At 43.8% G+C, this 18,621-nt stretch overlaps 1 protein-coding gene across 3 annotated transcripts in view; it reads left to right on the top strand.

The window, feature by feature from the left end:
* The window catches only part of ppp2r3a (protein phosphatase 2, regulatory subunit B'', alpha), a 160,985-nt gene that overhangs the window by 101,247 nt on the left and 41,117 nt on the right, over window positions 1–18,621 (top strand). For all 3 annotated transcript variants that reach the window (XM_060834272.1, XM_060834274.1, XM_060834275.1), the window contains exon 4: window positions 2,809–2,911. In XM_060834272.1, coding sequence (XP_060690255.1) covers window positions 2,809–2,911 — 103 coding nt within the window. The remainder of the gene's footprint in view (window positions 1–2,808; window positions 2,912–18,621) is intronic.

The raw sequence follows: 18,621 nt of genomic DNA, 5'->3' as shown, positions 1-18,621 counted from the left end.
TCGTGACTGGAATTCCCTCCCTAAAGACCTCTGCTTCCTATTTCTCTGTCCTCCCTTAATATGATCATTCAAACCTAACTCTTTAACCAGGTTTTTGATTACCTGTCCTAATCTCCTCCTGTGTCAACTGATCAGAAATTTTGTTTGTATACACTTCTGTGAAGCAGCTTGCTCGATGTCAAAAGATATTATCTGATGAAACGTGTTGCTGAAATATATGTTCAAGGAAGAAAGGGAATTAGAAAGGAAAAAATGTCGAATGAGTGAAGTCTAGGAGTTAACTTCAGATAGTGCAAGGCACAACCCACCAGTGATGAAGTGAAGGGGATGTGCAAGAAATTTATACTATCCTGATTCCTTTTGTTTGAATTGCTCTTTTATTCTTAAATGTGGCTTTACAGGATCTTCATGGCTGTCAGTGAAAAACTTCTTATCAGTTTAAACTGAATTGGAATCCCATCATCAGACATCAAGCTGGCAATTCTAAACCCTGTGATCCAGGACATTGTCTGATCACAGGGAAACTGTAGCATAGTGGTAATGTCACTGGACTAGTAACTTGGTAGCAAGAGGTTCAACAACAGCTTCTTCCCACCTGTTATTAGACTTTTGAATGGGCCTCTCAAATTTCAAATCTAATGTTGATCTTGATTTTTGTGCACCTTCTTTGGGGCTGTAACTTTTTATCCCTCACTCTGTTCGATCACCCAGTGATCTTTGTGTGGAATGATCTGCTTGTACTGCTTGGAAAACGAAACTTTTCACTGTAATTAGGTGCGTGTGAAAATAATAAATCAAATCACGGGTTGGCAGCTGGTGGAATTTGAATTCAGCTGGTACGCCTGGAACTGAAAGCTAATCTTGATACTGATGACCATGAAGCTCCCATTAATTTTTCTAAAATCCCAACAGGTTCAATCCCAAGGGCAATTAAGGAAAGGCCACAGTATTGACCCACATCCCAGAAAGAATAAAAGTTTCCTTTCAAAATTGATCTGTATTTCATTTAATCTCCTATTTTAATCTGGAAATTTTCTTTCCAGGACTTCTGTTTACTTTTCTTTTGATTTTAGCTTTTAGTTCATAAAACTTCCTTTCAAATCCTAGTGGATATAATATCAAATCCTTAGTTCCTTAGTATGTTGCTTTAACTTCCGTTAAATTTATCAAAGTTGTCGCTTAATTAATCTAGCAATAAACAAGTTTGAATTTAACATGAAAAATTTCTAAATTGCTATTAAAGATCAATGATTTTTACTCTTATGTATGTTTGAAACAGTCTTGCAGATAGTTTAGCAGAGGAAGAAACACAAGCTGAATCTTATGTGTAAATGTCAATTTCTTGGGGATTGAGTGATCGGGGGATAAAATGCGATAGGTAAAATGGCCTTTTCAAATTCTTGGCTCATGTCATGAACATTTTCCACTGGGTCAATGAAAACATTAGGATTCTGGAAAACCTGTTATGATCTATTGTCACCAAGCAATAATGTGCATACTATACTTATAAGTATGCCCTTCACAAAGGTCAAAAATATCTAATGGTAATTTGAGTCGTTTAATGTAATATAAGGAATACACGGGTAGTGAAAATGTTGCAAACTGTAAACTATACTGCTTAATATAAGACAAACTGCTTCCTATATTTTATAAACTGAGGTGGAAAGGCAAATTTCACTTGACAGACTGAATAATATGGATATAAAACTTTGTTTTTACTTTTGGGACCTTCTTTGATGTTTTATCTTGCAACTGTAGGATAATGGCTTTGATTATCTGAATGATGTCTGAGCTTCAGCAGAGGTGAATTACACTTTAATTTCATGCTAATACCTGGCTAGAATTCGAAAGTTCCATTTGATTGTAATCCTCAGAACTTAAAAAAACTAAATTGATAAATGCGAAAACTTACACTGAGACAAAGTCAACATTGTTAGATTTTTGAAATTGCCTTTAAGGTGGATAGTTAATGAATAATGTAGACAAATTCATCTTTCTTATTAACATTATCTAATCTAGGTGATAAGAGTACAAAACTAAAGGAGAAAGTAAAGCTTCCATTTCTATAGTGCTGTTTCTGACAACTGGATATCTTAATGAAGTTTGTTTGAAGTACAGTAGCCAATATGCACACAGCAAGCTGCCGTGAAAAACTATTTGATAATGGTACGGTAAAGATTTTTTTTAAATGATGGTGTTGGAGGAATAGTTCTTCACCCGGTCACCAGGGATAACATCCCTGCTCCACTTTCAAATAATACTTCAAGATTTTTTATATTTAACCAAGAAGGCTGCTGGAGGCACAATTTCTCAACTTTTTGGTCAGTTACACAACAATGAAAAGTTTTGTTTTGCAAGCAGTACAGGCAGATCATTTCACACAAAGATCATAGAGTGATTGAACAGAGTGAGGAATACAAAGTTACTAGAAAAATTTAATAGAAATTTTTTAAAATTTATTGTGACATTGGACAGTTTAAGAGGGAATCAATGAGGTGATTTGATTCAGTTTTTTCAATTGGTGAAGTAATCATTGAATCTCAGCGCAGAAAGGAGGAGATTCAACCCATGGGCCTGTGCCAGTTCTTTAAAAGAGCTTTTGGCTTAGACACCTGTTCATTCCTGTGAGCCTTTTAGATCCATTGGATGGAAACAGTTTGTCTTTAGTGGTTGATTAGTATAGAAAGAGGACATTAATATAAGATGAAATGAAAAAAGATCTAAGGCAGGACTATTTGTTGATCTGTACAAAATGTGTTTTTTTTTAACTGTCCCTGAGTAATATGTGCAATGTTCTATCTTTCACAGAGTACTGCAGAACTACTATGATGATGCATCTAAGTTTGTTTATCTTCTTGCCAAACCAGGCTGTAACTATCTAGAACAGGAAGACTTCATCCCACTGCTGCAGGTCTGCACCTACTCTTTTGTCATCTTGTGAATGTTTCAATGTAATGTACTATTTAACAAAACCAATTTTTTTCATGATCATTTATGAGCAATTTTTTAAAAAATTGTGTGAGACTGGCTTGGAATACTGAGGAGACATGAATTGATGGACATTGGGAGGATGATTCCTCTTGAGAGGATGATGATAATTAGGGGACATTTAGGGGATGTAATTAGTTTAAAAATAAGAGGTTTCCCCTTTTAGGTTGAAAATGAGGAGACTCCGAGGTGCCTTGATAAGAATTGATTAAAACTGTGAAGGGATTATAGACTTGGCCAAGATGGTGTTCCCTCCCAATGTGAGCAAAATGTCAATGGTGTAGTGAGAAATTTTTAATTTGGCCCTTAAGTGATGCAGCTGATTCCCCAGTAGGTGGTAAGGTTCCCAATGCTGGTGATATGCAATGGCAGAAGGAAGATTTTGGACTCCCCTCCTTATTTCATTAACTGCTGTATGATCAATCCTCTCAGTTTGTCACCAGAAACTGGTAGAATTAAGTCCAGTGTATTTACCTGTATGAGGATAAAAATGATCAAAACGATACCCAGAATGCGAATCATGGCCCTTTGGGCGGGGACTGTTCCAGTGGAGTTGGAAGGGGAGTGTAAGTGTTAGGTTATTCAATACTTGAGAGGATGCAGATTCAGAATGGAGTCCTACACAATGTGTAACCTGATGCCAGGGTAAATTACATCTTGAGCAAGGATACTGGGGCAAGGAGTATAGCATTCAGCTATTGTGGCCTACAATAGGTTCAACAACATAGGGAAATTGATGGGAGGTCCAATTCAGCAAATACTAGGGGCTCTTTCTTTTTGCAGAACAACCTCCAGGATTAGATTCTGGAGATTATTACTTGAAGGATCTGCACATGCCAAAGGGATATGTTGTAGAAGAGGTGCTGTCAGAATGAGAGGTTGTACTTCATACTACACCAACATAGTAAGGGACTGTTGCTTTGAGATGAGTTCCACTTGAACAAGGCTGGGCCCAAGAGCCAATGGGAAGAATAAAATAAGGCTGTGCAAGCATTTCAATGTAGTAAATTTTGGTGGAGCAATCTTAGTTGGATAAAGTTTAAAAATCATACAACACCGGGTTATTGTCCAACAGGTTTAATTGGAAGCACACTAGCTTTCTGAGCATCGCTCCTTCATCAGGTGATAGTCGCTCCGAAAGCTAGTGTGCTTTCAATTAAACCTGTTGGACTATATCCTGGTGTTGTGTGATTTTTAACTTTGTACATCCCAGTCCAACACCGGCATCTCCAAATCTTAGTTGAATAAGATAGTAAAAATGATGTGAAAGAGACTACAGTCATAGTCAGGAATGGTGCATTGGGCATTTTAGTTTAAGAGAAACCTAAAAAGGTGCAAAGCAATTAAATCAGGAGACGAGTAAGAGAGAACTAAGCAGTACAATAACAATAGCAGAAGAAAAGTGTGCCACAGCAATGAGTTCTCTGCATAAATGGATGGAACATAAGAAAAAAAATGAGTAAATGCAAATGAAGGAGGTGGTGGCATAGTGGTAGTGTCACTAAGCAAGTAATCCTGAGGCACAGGCCAATGATCGTGAAGATATGGGTTCAAATCCTACTAGGGCAGATGGTGAAACTTGAATTAAATTCAAAATCTGCAATTATCTTTTTAAGAAATAAAATATAATTAACCTGGAAATATTTTTAAATTCTCTGAAGCATGGTTAAAAGTTCCAATATCTCAATTGGCCTTAAGTAGTTTTCCAGTGAATGCCACTAACAAAGGTTTTTACAATGTCAACAACAGTTGTTTACAAAGTTGTCTAATGGAATGCTGAGCTTTAGAGATTAGAATACAATGGGTTAGAAGTCATGTCACAGCTGTACAAAGCTCTGGTTAAACCATAGCTTGAGTGCAATGTTTAGTTCTGGCCACCATGCCAAATTCACAGTGTGGATATATGAGATTGATTCTGAATGATAAAGGTTAAATTACGTGGCAAGACTATATACATTTGATGTGACCATTAGCCTGTTCCTATAAAAAGTGGAACAATGTGTCAACAAATTCTATTCCTCCATGTTCGTAGATTTGTTCATAATGTGTTGAATTTAATTATTTAACCTCTAATTAAAATGTTAAAAATGAGAAATCAACTGAAACAAAGAGAAGGCAAAATACTGAGAATGACTAGAAATGTGAAATTTGAGCAAAGGGCTTTAATGGCTCAGCTAGTCAGGAGGCATCTGTAGGAAGAGAAACGAGGTAATGTTTCAGGTTGGTGACCATCCTGCTAGTCATTGACCTGAAATGGCAACTCTTGTTTCTCCCTCCATAGATCCTGCTTGATCTGCCTTGTGTATGAAACAAAAGAAATAAGTTGCAAACTGAAATCAGGTGTCTCCTGAGGCAGCTGCATCAGAAATAAAAATAGCTGTTGATGGTATAGCTGACTGGCCACCCTGTGCAGTGTACTGTATGTGTGGAATGTGAAGAAAATTTTTAAAATGGTTGGAGATGCCAGAACTTGCAGGATTTTAAGCTAGGTCTTTGTGTCCCTGATAAGTGCTCGACCTGCATTGAGGTGTTCCCATGTATTTGTTCTCTTTATTCTTCTAGGTGGTAGAAGTCACTGGCTGATAAAAGAACATGAGTTACTGAGGCTCTCTTGTAGATAATATACATTGATGTGACTGTACGTCAGTGGGGAAGGGAATGAATTCAGATGGTATTGATTAAGGTGCCAATCAAGTGGGCTGTTTCATTCTGGATGGTGCCAAGCTTCTTGAGTGTTCTTGGAGTGTACCCACCTAGGCAAGTGGAGAATATTTGATCAAATTCCAGACTTCTGCCTTATAGATGATGGACAGCTTTTGGGAAGACTGCAATTGTTATCTTTTGCACTGATGTGCTGGGTGTCCCCATCATTGAGAATGGGGATGTTTATGAATTCTTCCTCCACTGAATTGTTTAATTTACGAGCAGATGATGTAGGAACATGGAGCGTGGATCTGATCTGTTGGTGAGTGATGTTTATATGGCTACTCCAGTTCAGCTTTTAGTCACAGGTATTGTCCAGGATATAGTTAGTGGAGGGGAGTTAACGATGGTAGTGCTATTGAGCCAATTAAGGCTTAATAGATTCTTCCTTCTTGGAACAGGGCATTGCCTGACACTTGTCATTTATCAGTCCAAGCCTGGATGTTATCTGCATATGGACACAGACTGGTTCAGTATCAGAGTCTCGAATGCTAGTAAACATTATGCAGTTCTCTCCAAACATCCACATTTTTGACTATATGATAGAGGATTGGTCTTTGAAGCAGCTGAAGATGGTTGGGCCTAGGACTCTACTCTGAGGAACTCCTGCAGAGATGTCCTGGAGCTGAGATGACTGACCTCCAACAAGCACAATCACCTTCCTCTGTGTCAGGTATGACTCCAATCAGATGTGAGGGTTTCTCCAATTCCCGTTGACTAATTGGAACTCTGTCATGCTCAATTGAATGCTATCTTGATGTCAAAGGCAATCACTCTCACCATGTCTCTGGAGATCAGCTTTTTTGTCCATGTTTGATCCAAGAGTGTGATGAGGTCAGAGACTTAGTGGTAGACAGCATCCAAACTGAGCATCTGTGAGTGGGGTTTGTTTAAATGCTGCTTGATAGCACTGTTAACAATCCCTTCCACACTTTGCTGATGATAAAAAGTGCACTAATATTGCAGAAATTATCTGGATCGATTTGTCCTGAACTTTATGAACACAGCATACTTGGGCATGTTTCCACATTGTTGGGTAGTGCTCTATTGGAACACTTTGGCCCGCCACAGCTAATTCTGGATCACAAGGTATCAGTATCAATGCCCGAATGCTGCCAGGGACCACAGTACCTTCAGCTATTTCTTGATGCCAGCCCCTCCGGGTGATATGTGATTCTCAGACCTCAGGAGGAGGCTGAGTTGGATCACCCACTCGGCAATTTTAGTTTCAGATGAACACCAATGCTTCAGACCTATCTTTTGCGCTGATGTGCTGGGCTCCCCAGTCATTGAGAATGGGAATATTTGTGAAATCTTCCCCCAGTGAACTATTTAATTGTGCACCATCATTTATGACTGGATGAGGCAGGACTGCAGAGCATGAATCTGATACATTGTTGTGTGATATCGACATGGTTTTTTTGCGTGCTGCTTCTGTATTTGGCACGCAAGTCGTCCTGTGCTTTAGCTTCAATGAGTTGATTCCTCATTTTTGATGTGCCTGGTGCGGCTCCTACACTTTGTGTATAGTATACTTTCCTTTGTTCTCAGTTGACCCCTTGTGACTACTTATAGGTGTGATAGCTCAACAGCACAGACAACCTTTCAGTCCTGAATTATGATAAATATCACTGTGATGAAAGTTGATCTATCACTTCCCCTTATTGTTATCAAATGTTAAATATCTAAGTTTTGGATTAAATTTGTTGTCTGAGCTTGATCTCCTTTTTGAGTAAAATTGCTTTTTGTACTAGTGACAAGTCAATTTTCAATGTGCACAAAATTGCTTCCTGCTTCTGTTACCCCAGGGTTTTAGGGACTGCAAAACAGGAAACTGACATTCAGAAATGATTGGTATCTTCATCAATATAGTTTTAATTTAAGGCAAAGCTTAATGTGCTTATTAGGAAAATATTTAATGGCGCTAATTCACTGCATGAGCAAATTCAAACAACGCTCTTTGTAACCTCTCAAGGAATCATGTTCTATTTGGGATGCAAATTTTTTTGTGATTTCTGAAGGACTTTGTTCACAAGGATTAGCTACGTAAATAACACCAGCAGCACACTTTTGCGGCGGCACGGTGGCTCAGTAGTTAGCATTGCTGCCTCACAGCATCAGAGACCCGGGTTCGATTCCAGCCTCAGGCGACTGTCTGTGTGGAGTTTACACATTCTCCCCGTGTCTGTGTCGGTTTCCTCCAGGTGCTCCGGTTTCCTCCCACAATCCAAACATGTGCAGGTCAGGTAAATTTGCCATGCTAAATTGTCCATGGTGTTAGGTGCATTAGTCAGCGGGAAATGGATCTGGGTTGGTTACTGTTCGGAGGGTCGGTGTGGACTTGTTGGGCCGAAGGGCCTGTTTCCACACTGTAGGGAATCTAATCTAATCAAAGTGCTGCCCACGGTGATTAATTGACCAACTTTAGTGGGGTTCAGCTGAAATACACATTAGCCAAAGAAAGTGGTAACATTATAGTGTTTGGCTGTAGTTGATGTGCTAAGAAACAAAAAAAACCCGCAGATGCTGGAATCCAAAGTAGACAGGCAGGAGGCTGGAAGAACACAGCAAACCAGGCAGCATCTGGAGGTTGGGAAGAGTTACACATAATACGTTGACTTCTCCACCTCAGATGCTGCCTGGCCTGCTGTGTTCTTCCAGCCTCCTGCCTGTTTCCTACAGTTGGTGTGTAGCAGTGATGGGAGGATAACGTTTAATTCCAGTGATTTTCTTCTAAAAAGAAAGTTGACTTACCCCTCTGCACACGACAGCCAAACTGGTCAACAGTCTTCAAATTGCATTTAAATAGTGTGACCTGAAGCTTTTGTGATATGTAATTGTTGCTGAATTATAAAATCACTCCCCTGGGTTCAGTGCCAACCATATTCCTGTAGGTGCCTAACACAGCAATTAATCTTTTCCGTTGAAGGCAGTGCTGTGATTTGCAAGAGCAATCTTATCCAATTGAAGGTAAGACTATTTTTGGAGCAAAGAATTAAATTGGTTAAACCTCTAAAAGCCAACAAGCTGTTTGTGAAGAAGCATCATGCTGATGTGTCAGTACACTACCCCACAGAGGTGTGAAGTGAGCTCACACCTCAGATTTTTAACCAGATCAGAGGAGGAACATGATGCTGACATTAACCTAACAGCTTCTAGCAGTGGATATCGGAGCAACATGGGCCTTGAGATTATGCCACCTGTGGATGATTAGCCTGTCATTATACAGTTTCTATGCTGATAAATCTAATATGACACCAGAGCACAGTTTTGGAGATATGCTAGTGCTGTCAGTGAAGGCATTCCCCTGTCCGCATAACAAAATGAAATGCATAGCAAGAGACAGTGTCATGATGGTAATGTCATTGGACTTTCTTTAATTCAAGGAATGTACACTTCACTGGCAGAGGCAGCAGCAGTTATTGGCCATTCCTAATTGTTCTTGACAAGATGGTGAGCTGTCTCCTTGTACCCCTGCAGAGCAACTGACGTAGGTACACAGACTCAAAAAATGTGGCACTGGAAAAGCACAGCCGGTCAGGCAGCATCCGAGGAGCAGGAGAGTCGACATTTCGAGCCTAAGCCTTTCATCAGGAATGTACACAGATACCCCACAATACTGTTAGGGAGGGAGTTCCAGGATATTGACCCAGTGATATTGAAGAAAGTGTGATATATTCAATTGGCCAAATGGCCTTTTTCCACACTGTAGGGATTCTATGAGAGTGAAGGCCCCTTCCTTTTTTAAAGTTGTCAGTTTAGAAATATTGGAGAATATAATGAGGGTGCACGTGTCGTAAGCATTTACGTGAATCACTGGAAAAGAGCTTTTGAATTTAACCCAGAAGTTCAAACAGCATTCTCCCACACTTAATGAGATTCTGCACGTACATTATGAGCATCACACACAAACCTACTAATTACTCATCTGAGAGGAAATTCAGTCATTGAGTTGCAAGGGTCACCTATTTGAATATATTTTTTAAAATAAGAATAGATCAAATTATTTAAACAGGTTTATTCTGATGGTAAGTGTGGTTCCTAATGTTTCTGAAATTATTCTGTGTGGGGGTTAAGCCTCACTGCACATGACCTAGGAAGGGGTGCCACCTACTGTCCTGTTGAAGCAACTGAGCAAATTTGGGGTAAATCTTACTAATTTTGTTTGCTTCAGACAGGAACATTGAAGACTTTTCACTTGTGGACATTCAGTCAGAGTTCTGGGCTTTGGACCAAGTATGTTCATGTTGAACTCACTACTTGCCCATGGGAGCAGATGGACAGTAGAAAGAACTTTGCTCTATTCTTGTTACTGTTGAAAGGGCTGCAACAGAATTTAAATGCTTGCATTGTTAGTTCAGCAACAAGCATTGTGAACTGAAAGCAAAGTGGCCACATTCCCAGCAATCAGGTGGATGCACCGTGCAGTCCAATGTAGGGAAGCAGCAGCTGAAGCACTGCTGCATGAATATGACCCAAGCAAGACTGGCATATTTGGCAATCCAGGTACTCCCCAGTTACAAACCCTCACCAAGATAAATGCACACTACACATCTGTGACTTTGTGTCTGAGTCGGAAAACCTCACCTCTGTGAAATAAATAGGTGATCTTTAGAAAACTGCCAAGTTAAGGATATACTGTTGCTTCTTATATCAAGTGATTGCTTTAATCACCAAGATTTCCTCACATTCTGTTAACTTTTTCCTGCTGTATCTTTCAAAACATTCAATTCTCATCGTGCAGTATCCACAGCCCCATAGGAGCCTAGCACCCTCTCAAGCTGCAGTTCATAATTCAACTCCAAGTAAAACTTACCTGTATTCAAACATGCTCATTTACTCATGCATTCAATGAACTGTAAGATGAGTACTCCGGCATTACTACTGCAAGCGGTTTTGAAACTCAAAACATCGGAATAGGTATCCCCTCCACTTTCAGGAAAAGGTAGCTCATAACCAAGCCCCAGCTGAGGAAAATTGCAAAATGTCAAATTTTTATCTGCCTTCAGTGAGGCATGTTGGACAACACGGGATGTTGAAAACACCATTGACTGGGAGGTCTCGAATGAGTACCATCCTGCTGTTGCTGTACCTTTTCCCTCTCCTCACCCATTCCTTCTCATATAGCCATATGCTCAAGAAACAACAGTGCCATCATTTGAATCTGTGGGCAGATTATGCCTCACTAGTGGCATAACTGGGGGCAGAGAGGGCACTTTAAAAACCCCACCAGCTTCCTGCCTTCACCCCCAATTTTAAGTACAGGGATGAAATCCTGTGGTCAGTCTCAGCATCCCACCTCCCACTGAGGCCTATAGGTGATGACCACAGGTAGTGATGACCACTGATGTTAACCTAGATACAGATAGGCCTGTTGCCACATGTTATGCATGGCACATAAAGCTGTTAGCAAGCTTGTTTGGTGTTAACTGTCTGAACGAGAGACCTGAGATTAGAAAAGGTGGGGAGAAGGGAAGGTTAGGGAAAATGACGATGCTCTCCACCGCATCTCCTCCACTTCCCGCATCTCCAACCTTGAACCCCGCCCCTCCAATCGCCACCAGGACAGAACCCCACTGGTCCTCACCTTCCACCCCACCAACCTCCGGATACATTGTACCATCCTCTGTCATTTCCGCCACCTCCAAACAGACCCAATCACCAGGGATATATTTCCCTCCCCACCCCTATCAGCGTTCCAGAGAGACCACTCCCTCGTCAGATCCACACACCCCCACCAACCCAACCTCCACTCCCAGCACCTTCCCCTGCAACCGCAAGAAGTGCAAAACTTGCGCCCACACCTCACCCCTCACTCCTTCCAAGGCCCCAATGGATCCTTCCATATCTGTCACAAATTCACCTGCACTTTCACACACATCATTTACTGTATCCACTACACCCAATGTGGACTCCTCTACATTGGGGAGGCAGGCCGCCTACTTGCGGAACGTTTCAAGGAACACCGCTGGGACACCCACACCAACCACCCTGTGGCTGAACACTTGAACTCCCCCTCCCATTCCGCCAAGGACATGCAGGTCTTTGGCCTCCTCCATCGCCAGACCCTGACCACACGACGCCTGAAGGAAGAACGACTCATCTTCCGCCTAGGAATCCTCCAACCACACGGGATGAATGTAGATTTCTCCAACTTCTTCATTTCCCCTCCCCCCACCTTATCTCAGTCCCAACCCCCGGATTCACCACCGCCCTCTTGACCTGCAATCTTTTTCCTGACCTCTCCCACCCCACCCCCTCTCCGGCCTATCACCCTCACGCTCACCTCCTTCCACTTATTGTATTCCCAACGTCCCTCCCCCAATTCCCTCCCCCCAACCTTTTATCTCAGCCTGCTTGGCACACCAGCCTCATTCCTGAAGAAGGGCTTATGCCTGAAACGTTGATTCTCCTGCTCCTCGGATGCTGCCTGGCCTGCTGTGTTTTTCCAGCATCACATTTTTCAACTCTGGTCACTAGCATCTGCAATCCTCACTTTTTCTTCAAGAACCACACCCTCCCAAGTGATGTCTACTTTTTCCCCACATCACCTATGCCATTGTCCTGCAATACCGTTGACTCATTACCTAACCTCTGTCCCTTAGTGGATATGGTTCCAACAGCAGCCACCACCGTGGCATGGAACTGCTGAGCAAAATGGCTGCTCAGCAGGCAAGCTCTCTGCCTTTATAGACCTGATCCCAGGGCAGGGCCCCGTTGTTGGCCTGTCAACTGCCTGATTGGCTTATGATTCAGCTAACAGTTCTACACGTGAAGAGAAATCAGCACTTGGCATTCTGTGCAAGCTGTTGTGAGCACTGGCACAGCGACACCTACCCTGGAGATCTCAAAGAATGAGGAGAAAGTTATAAGGACAAGCAAGTACTGATGGCTCAGGATAAAACGGGAAAGCCTTGTGAAGTAACATCAGATATCTATATTAAAAAAAAATTGCTCTCAGTCCAGCTGTGGTGGACTGGTGGTGGAGTCTAAATGTATTTCTTGACTGCAGTCTTACCATAAGATGCTTGGAAATTGTGACTAGTAATAGCAGAGATCCTTAATTATAATGCGGATTCTAATCACTTCCTGGTGAAGGGCTTTTGCCTGAAACAAAGGCTCTCTTGCTCCTTGGATGCTGCCTGACCTGCTATGCTTTTTCTGGCACCACGTTCTAGGTTCTAATTACAGTTGAGGAATCTCTCTTGAATGTTTACTATTCCTGAATAGTTGTAGTCTAGTGTATAATAGGTTGACTCAGTTGTTTGCACCATTAATAAAGGATGATTGTTACATTTTTATTTTCCGAAGTCCCTTACATCTCATTAACCGCTTTTAGAATATAAGCTAACATGGCAGTTAAAATACCACAAAGAACGGGCGGCACGGTGGCACAGTGGTTAGCACTGCTGCCTCACAGCGTCTGTAGACCCAGGTTCAATTCCCGACTCAGGCGACTGACTGTGTGGAGTTTGCACGTTCTCCCCGTGTCTGCGTGGGTTTCCTCCGGGTGCTCCGGTTTCCTCCCACAGTCACAAAGATGTGCGGGTCAGGTGAATTGGCCAAGCTAAATTGCCCGTAGTGTTAGGTAAGGGGTAAATGTAGGGGTATGGGTGGGGTGCGCTTCGGCGGGTCGGTGTGGACTTGTTGGGCCGAAGGGCCTGTTTCCACACTGTAAGTCTAGTCTAATCTAAAAAAAACTACAAGCCATGGTGATCAGATAATCGGTTTTCTTGGTTGATGGTACGTTCAGACCAGGCCAAGTTGCCCTACTTGTGTTTTCGGTGTGTTCATGGAGTTTGATTGGGCATAGGGAAAGATCTATGACCAAAGATCAACCCTCTCCTCAACATAGCACTGAACTAAAGAGTCAACCCTAGGTGTATAACATGCTACCTCACACCAATGATGCATCAAAAGGTTTTCCAAAGATAAATTCCTCTATCTGTTACGACTGGAAAAGCCCAGACAGAAGGATGCCACACAGTTCAGGGAAATGATCTGTGCCTACTTTCCTGTAGGTTTCCCTTGAGCCTAGGATGTCAGTGTATAGACTAAAACGATAAAAGTCTCAGTGAAAATGCTATTAATTGGCTCTGAAAAGTCCTCTGAGGTAATATTCAGAGCTGACCTTACATGGCCTACTCACTACCACAGCGTTGATCATATCTCCAATTTCATTTGTCGGGGGGCCCATGAGGTTTTGAAGATTTTCTTGGAAATCACGTTCTTTGTTAGATATGACAGCTGTAACCGAGAGCCAACTGATGTGCTAATGTTCGATCTGTTAAAGCACAGATTACTGCATGATGTGTTTCCTACTAGTGAGCCCAGTGACCCTTTCCATTCCATTCTAAGATGTTATAGCTACTGTAATGTCAAATGGCACAAGCTGTTTTTTTTTATTTATCGGATAGTTGCTCCTCCTTAATAATCTTATCTTGCCAAAAGTTCCATGCTTCCTTCTTGTACCATCACCAACACCGAGCCTCTTCTCTCACCTCCCCCACCCCAAACCTATTAAGTACATTGCAACGTAGTTTGAAGTAAATTATTTCACACATCAACTTAGGAATGGTGTTTCTGACTACTTGTAAAAATGTGACCAGATATCCATCAATTGGCATTGTGACAGGCCTAGGAATATGCAACTGAGTCAGACATGTGATTGACCATTACAAGTATCAGGCCATTATCATTAGCTTTGGAGTATTCTAATGCAGTTAAGTGAACTGTCTTTCATAAGTAGTCCTTCAATAAGGCTTTAACTGCAGTGACAGTTAACAGATCATCTTCTACAATGTTACTGTGGAGTGTGTTAAATAAAACTCTCTGGACTGGGAGAATATTCCACTGATCATATTACAGCACTTTGCAAAGAGCAGGCCATTCAGCTTTTGCTGGAACGGACATAAAATATTCCCAATTACCAAAATATTTATCACGTTTCAGTCAGTACATACTTATGTCATTATATTATGTGTTAATGACAGAAACATTAAACAAAGAGTGCAGCATGTTGTGATTAAAAAGGAGATGGATGCTGGTGCCGCTCAATATAAATTAGGTTGTTGATGATGAATTTTGTCTGAATCTGAATCCTTCAGATTGGGTGAATTGAGAGAGTCCTGAATTTTTTTTCATATTAGATTTCAGATGACACATGCTGGTTGGATTTGGCAAGTGCAATCTCAGAAATGTTTTCTCTTCCCAGGACTTGGATATTCAGGTCCTATTTTTGAGTTAAAGGGTGTGAGCACCTTTATGCTAGGCCTGTGCCACCGATAATCTAAACTGCATGAATTAGACAAGCAAGAGCAGTGCAGCTCATTTGCCCTCCTCATTGCTCAGCAGTTTCTGGACTCTGTATAGCAATTCTCAGCAGCAGCACAGCTAAAATCAAAAAGTCACCAGAGACCAATGATGTGAACCTGTGTTTTGTTACTTCCTGGCACAATAATGGATCTTCAGTTTTTCATGGCAGTGTGCTACCTTCAACTTCAGACTACTGTCCCAATTCTCTGTTTGAACCGCAATGGTACAGTAATAAAGTGGTTGTGTTATTGAACTAGTAATCAGGAACACTGACCTCGAGATGCGCATTCAAATCTCATCACCAGCCCCCAGAGAAATTAAATATTATTAATTAAATAAATATGGAGTTTATATTTGAAGTGGAATCAGTAACTGTGACCAGGGAGCTTTCAGGTTGGCATATTCACACCGTGGACATCCTCTGTTTTTCGTGGCACTGCCTCTGTAATTAATGGGAAAAATTCATAATAGATGCTGCAGCAGAAAAGGCACGATGGTTTTATCAACAGTAGCAGCAGAAATATATCTCACTGCAATGATAAAGCCCAGTATATCTCTTCCCCTGCTGACCTGCCGAGGAACTAACCCTGGCTCAATGAGCAGTTTGAAAGGGCATGCCAGAAACTGTACCAGTCATTCCTAAAAAAAAAACGAAATGCCAACTTGGTGAAGCTACAACTTCGGATGGAGTACGTTCTTTAGGCACAGCCAGGTATTTCCACAGCCAATAGACCAGATCAAAGCTCTATAGTCCTGCCACATCTTGTTATGAAGCACAGTGGACAATTGAGCAGCTAACATAAGGAGGAGGATCTTTAAGGTGGAGTCCATCATATCTGTGCAAAAGTCAAAGCTGATACATTTAATCACTTTCATCCAGAAGTGCCAAGTGGTGATCCATCTCAGCATTTTCTAAAGGTCCAGAAATCAGGCTTTAGCCAATTCAGTTTACTCCACATGCTATTTAAGAAACTGCTAAGAACATGTAGATGTAGCTTGTGCTCCAGATCTAACCATACCTCTGGCCAATCTGTTCCACTGCAGCAACAACAATGGCATCTACCTGACCCAATGGAAAAATGCATGTGCATGCCCTGCCCACACAAAGCAGGACAAATTTAAACATGCTGATTATCATACCATTAGACTACTCTTTGATCATCATCAACAACATGTTATAAGAATTCAACAGGACAATGAAATAGCACATACTTATCTAATCACCAATACCCCATTTCAGTTCGACCAGAACAATTCAGAGGGGGAAGATGCGTGCGTGGGAGAGAGTGTGTGTGAGAGAGAGAGAGAGAGTGTGTATGTAAAAGAGCGAGGGGATGCGTGCACGCTAGGGAGGGAGTGATGAGGGAAGGTGTATGTACGCATGAGAGGGGTATGTGTGCACGTAAGTGGGAGAGAGTGAAGTGGTGGGTGCACACAAGGGGTTGGTGGAGAGAGTGAACAGGCTGTGCACACAAGGGGTGGGGGGAGAGAGTGAACGGGATGTGCACGCGTGAGGGTGAGAGAGAGTGATGGGGGTGTGTGCGTGCATGATGGGGGGAGAGAGTGTGAAGGGGGTGTGCACACGCATAATGGGGGAGAGAGTGCGTGTGCACATCGGGGGAGAGAGAGAGAGAGAGTGAGGGGACGTGAGCAAGAGAGTGAAGGAGGCGTGTGCACATGCATGCAACAGAGTGAAGGAGGTGTGAGCGAGAGAGTGAAGGGGGCGCAGGAGAGAGCGAGAGTGTGAAAGTGGCGAGGGAGAGTATGTGAAGGGGGCGAGAGCGAGAGAATGAAGGGCGCACGCATTACAGGAAGAGAGAGCGAGACGAGGTGCGTGTGAGGGAGAGAGGGTGAGTGAGAGAGGGCATGCATGCGTGTATACATTAGGGAAAGAGAGCGAGGTGGGCACGTGCGAGGGAGAGAGGTTGAGTGAGGGGGCATGTGTGTGCATGTGCATTAGGTAGAGAGAGATAGAGTGAGTGAGAGGGCGAGTGCATTAGGGAGAAGAGAGCGAGAGGGGGTGCGCAAAAGGGAGAGAGGGTATGTGTGTGTGTGCGCGCGCACTCACGGATGAGGGGAAAAGAGAGTAAGAGGGCATGCGTGTGCACATGTAGGGTGAGAAAGAGTGAGAGGGGATGTGCATATGTGTGAGGGGGAAGAGAGTGAGAGGGGTTGTGTGCGAGCAAGGGAGAGAGTAAGAGGGGTTGTGTGTGTGCGTGAGGGAGGGAGTGAGGGAGGATGTGCGTATGCGCATGAGGGAGAGTGAGTGACAGAGGTTGTCTGTGCGCATGAGGGAGAGGGTGAGTGAGAGAGAGCATGTGCGCGGGTGATGGAGAGTGAGTGAGGGGAGAGAGGGAAGGGGTGTGAGACGTGAGGGGGAGAGAGAGAGAGAGGGAAGGGGTGTGACGTGAGGGGGAGAGAGAGAGGGAAGGGGTGTGACGTGAGGGGGAGAGAGAGAGAGGGAAGGGGTGTGACGTGAAGGGGAGAGAGGGGGGGGATGAGACGTGAGGGGGAGAGAGGGGGGAAGGGGTGTGTGACGTGAGGGGAAGAGAGAGAGGGAAGGGGTGTGACGTGAGGGGGAGAGAGAGGGGGAAGGGGTGTGTGACGTGAGGGGGGGAGAGAGGGGGGAAGGGGTGTGTGACGTGAGGCGGAGAGAGAGGGGGAAGGGGTGTGTGACGTGAGGGGGAGAGAGAGGGGGAAGGGGTGTGTGACGTGAGGGGGAAGGGGTGTGTGACGTGAGGGGGAGAGAGGGGGGGAAGGGGTGTGTGACGTGAGGGGGAGAGAGAGGGGGGGAAGGGGTGTGTGACGAGAGGGGGGGGAAGGGGTGTGTGACGTGAGGGGGAGAGAGGGGGGGAAGGGGTGTGTGACGTGAGGGGGAGAGAGGGGGGGAAGGGGTGTGTGACGTGAGGGGGAGAGAGGGGGGAAGGGGTGTGTGACGTGAGGGGGAGAGAGGGGGGAAGGGGTGTGTGACGCGAGGGGGAGAGAGGGGGGAAGGGGTGTGTGACGCGAGGGGGAGAGAGAGAGGGAAGGGGTGTGACGTGAGGGGGAGAGAGAGGAAAGGGGGTGTGTGACGTGAGGGGGAGAGAGAGGAAAGGGGGTGTGTGACGTGAGGGTGGGGGGGAAGAGAGTGACAGGGTTAGATTAGATTACTTACAGTGTGGAAACAGGCCCTTCGGCCCAACAAGTCCACAGCGACCCGCCAAAGCGCAACCCATCCATACCCCTACATTTACCCCTTACCTAACACTACGGGCAATTTAGAATGGCCAATTCACCTGACCTGCACATCTTTGGACTGTGGGAGGAAACCGGAGCACCCGGAGGAAACCCACGCAGACACTGGGAGAACGTGCAAACTCCACACAGTCTGTCGCCTGAGTCGGGAATTGAACCCGGGTCTCAGGCGCTGTGAGGCAGCAGTGCAAACTACTGTGCCACCGTGCCGCCCACATGAGGTGTGTGACATGAGGGGAAGGGAGAGTGTGAAGGGGTGTGTGACGTGAGGGGAAGAGAGAGAGAGAGAGGCAAAGGGGTGTGTGACGTGCGGGGGGGGAAGAGAGTGAGGGAATGTGTGTTAGCGTGTTAGGGTGAGAAAGAGAGTGAAGGGTGTGTGTG

The sequence above is a fragment of the Hemiscyllium ocellatum genome, chromosome 13 (assembly GCF_020745735.1).
Source record: "Hemiscyllium ocellatum isolate sHemOce1 chromosome 13, sHemOce1.pat.X.cur, whole genome shotgun sequence".
NCBI lineage: Eukaryota > Metazoa > Chordata > Chondrichthyes > Orectolobiformes > Hemiscylliidae > Hemiscyllium > Hemiscyllium ocellatum.
Note: the sequence above shows the minus strand (reverse complement) of the source record. Positions and strands in the feature narration are given on the sequence as shown.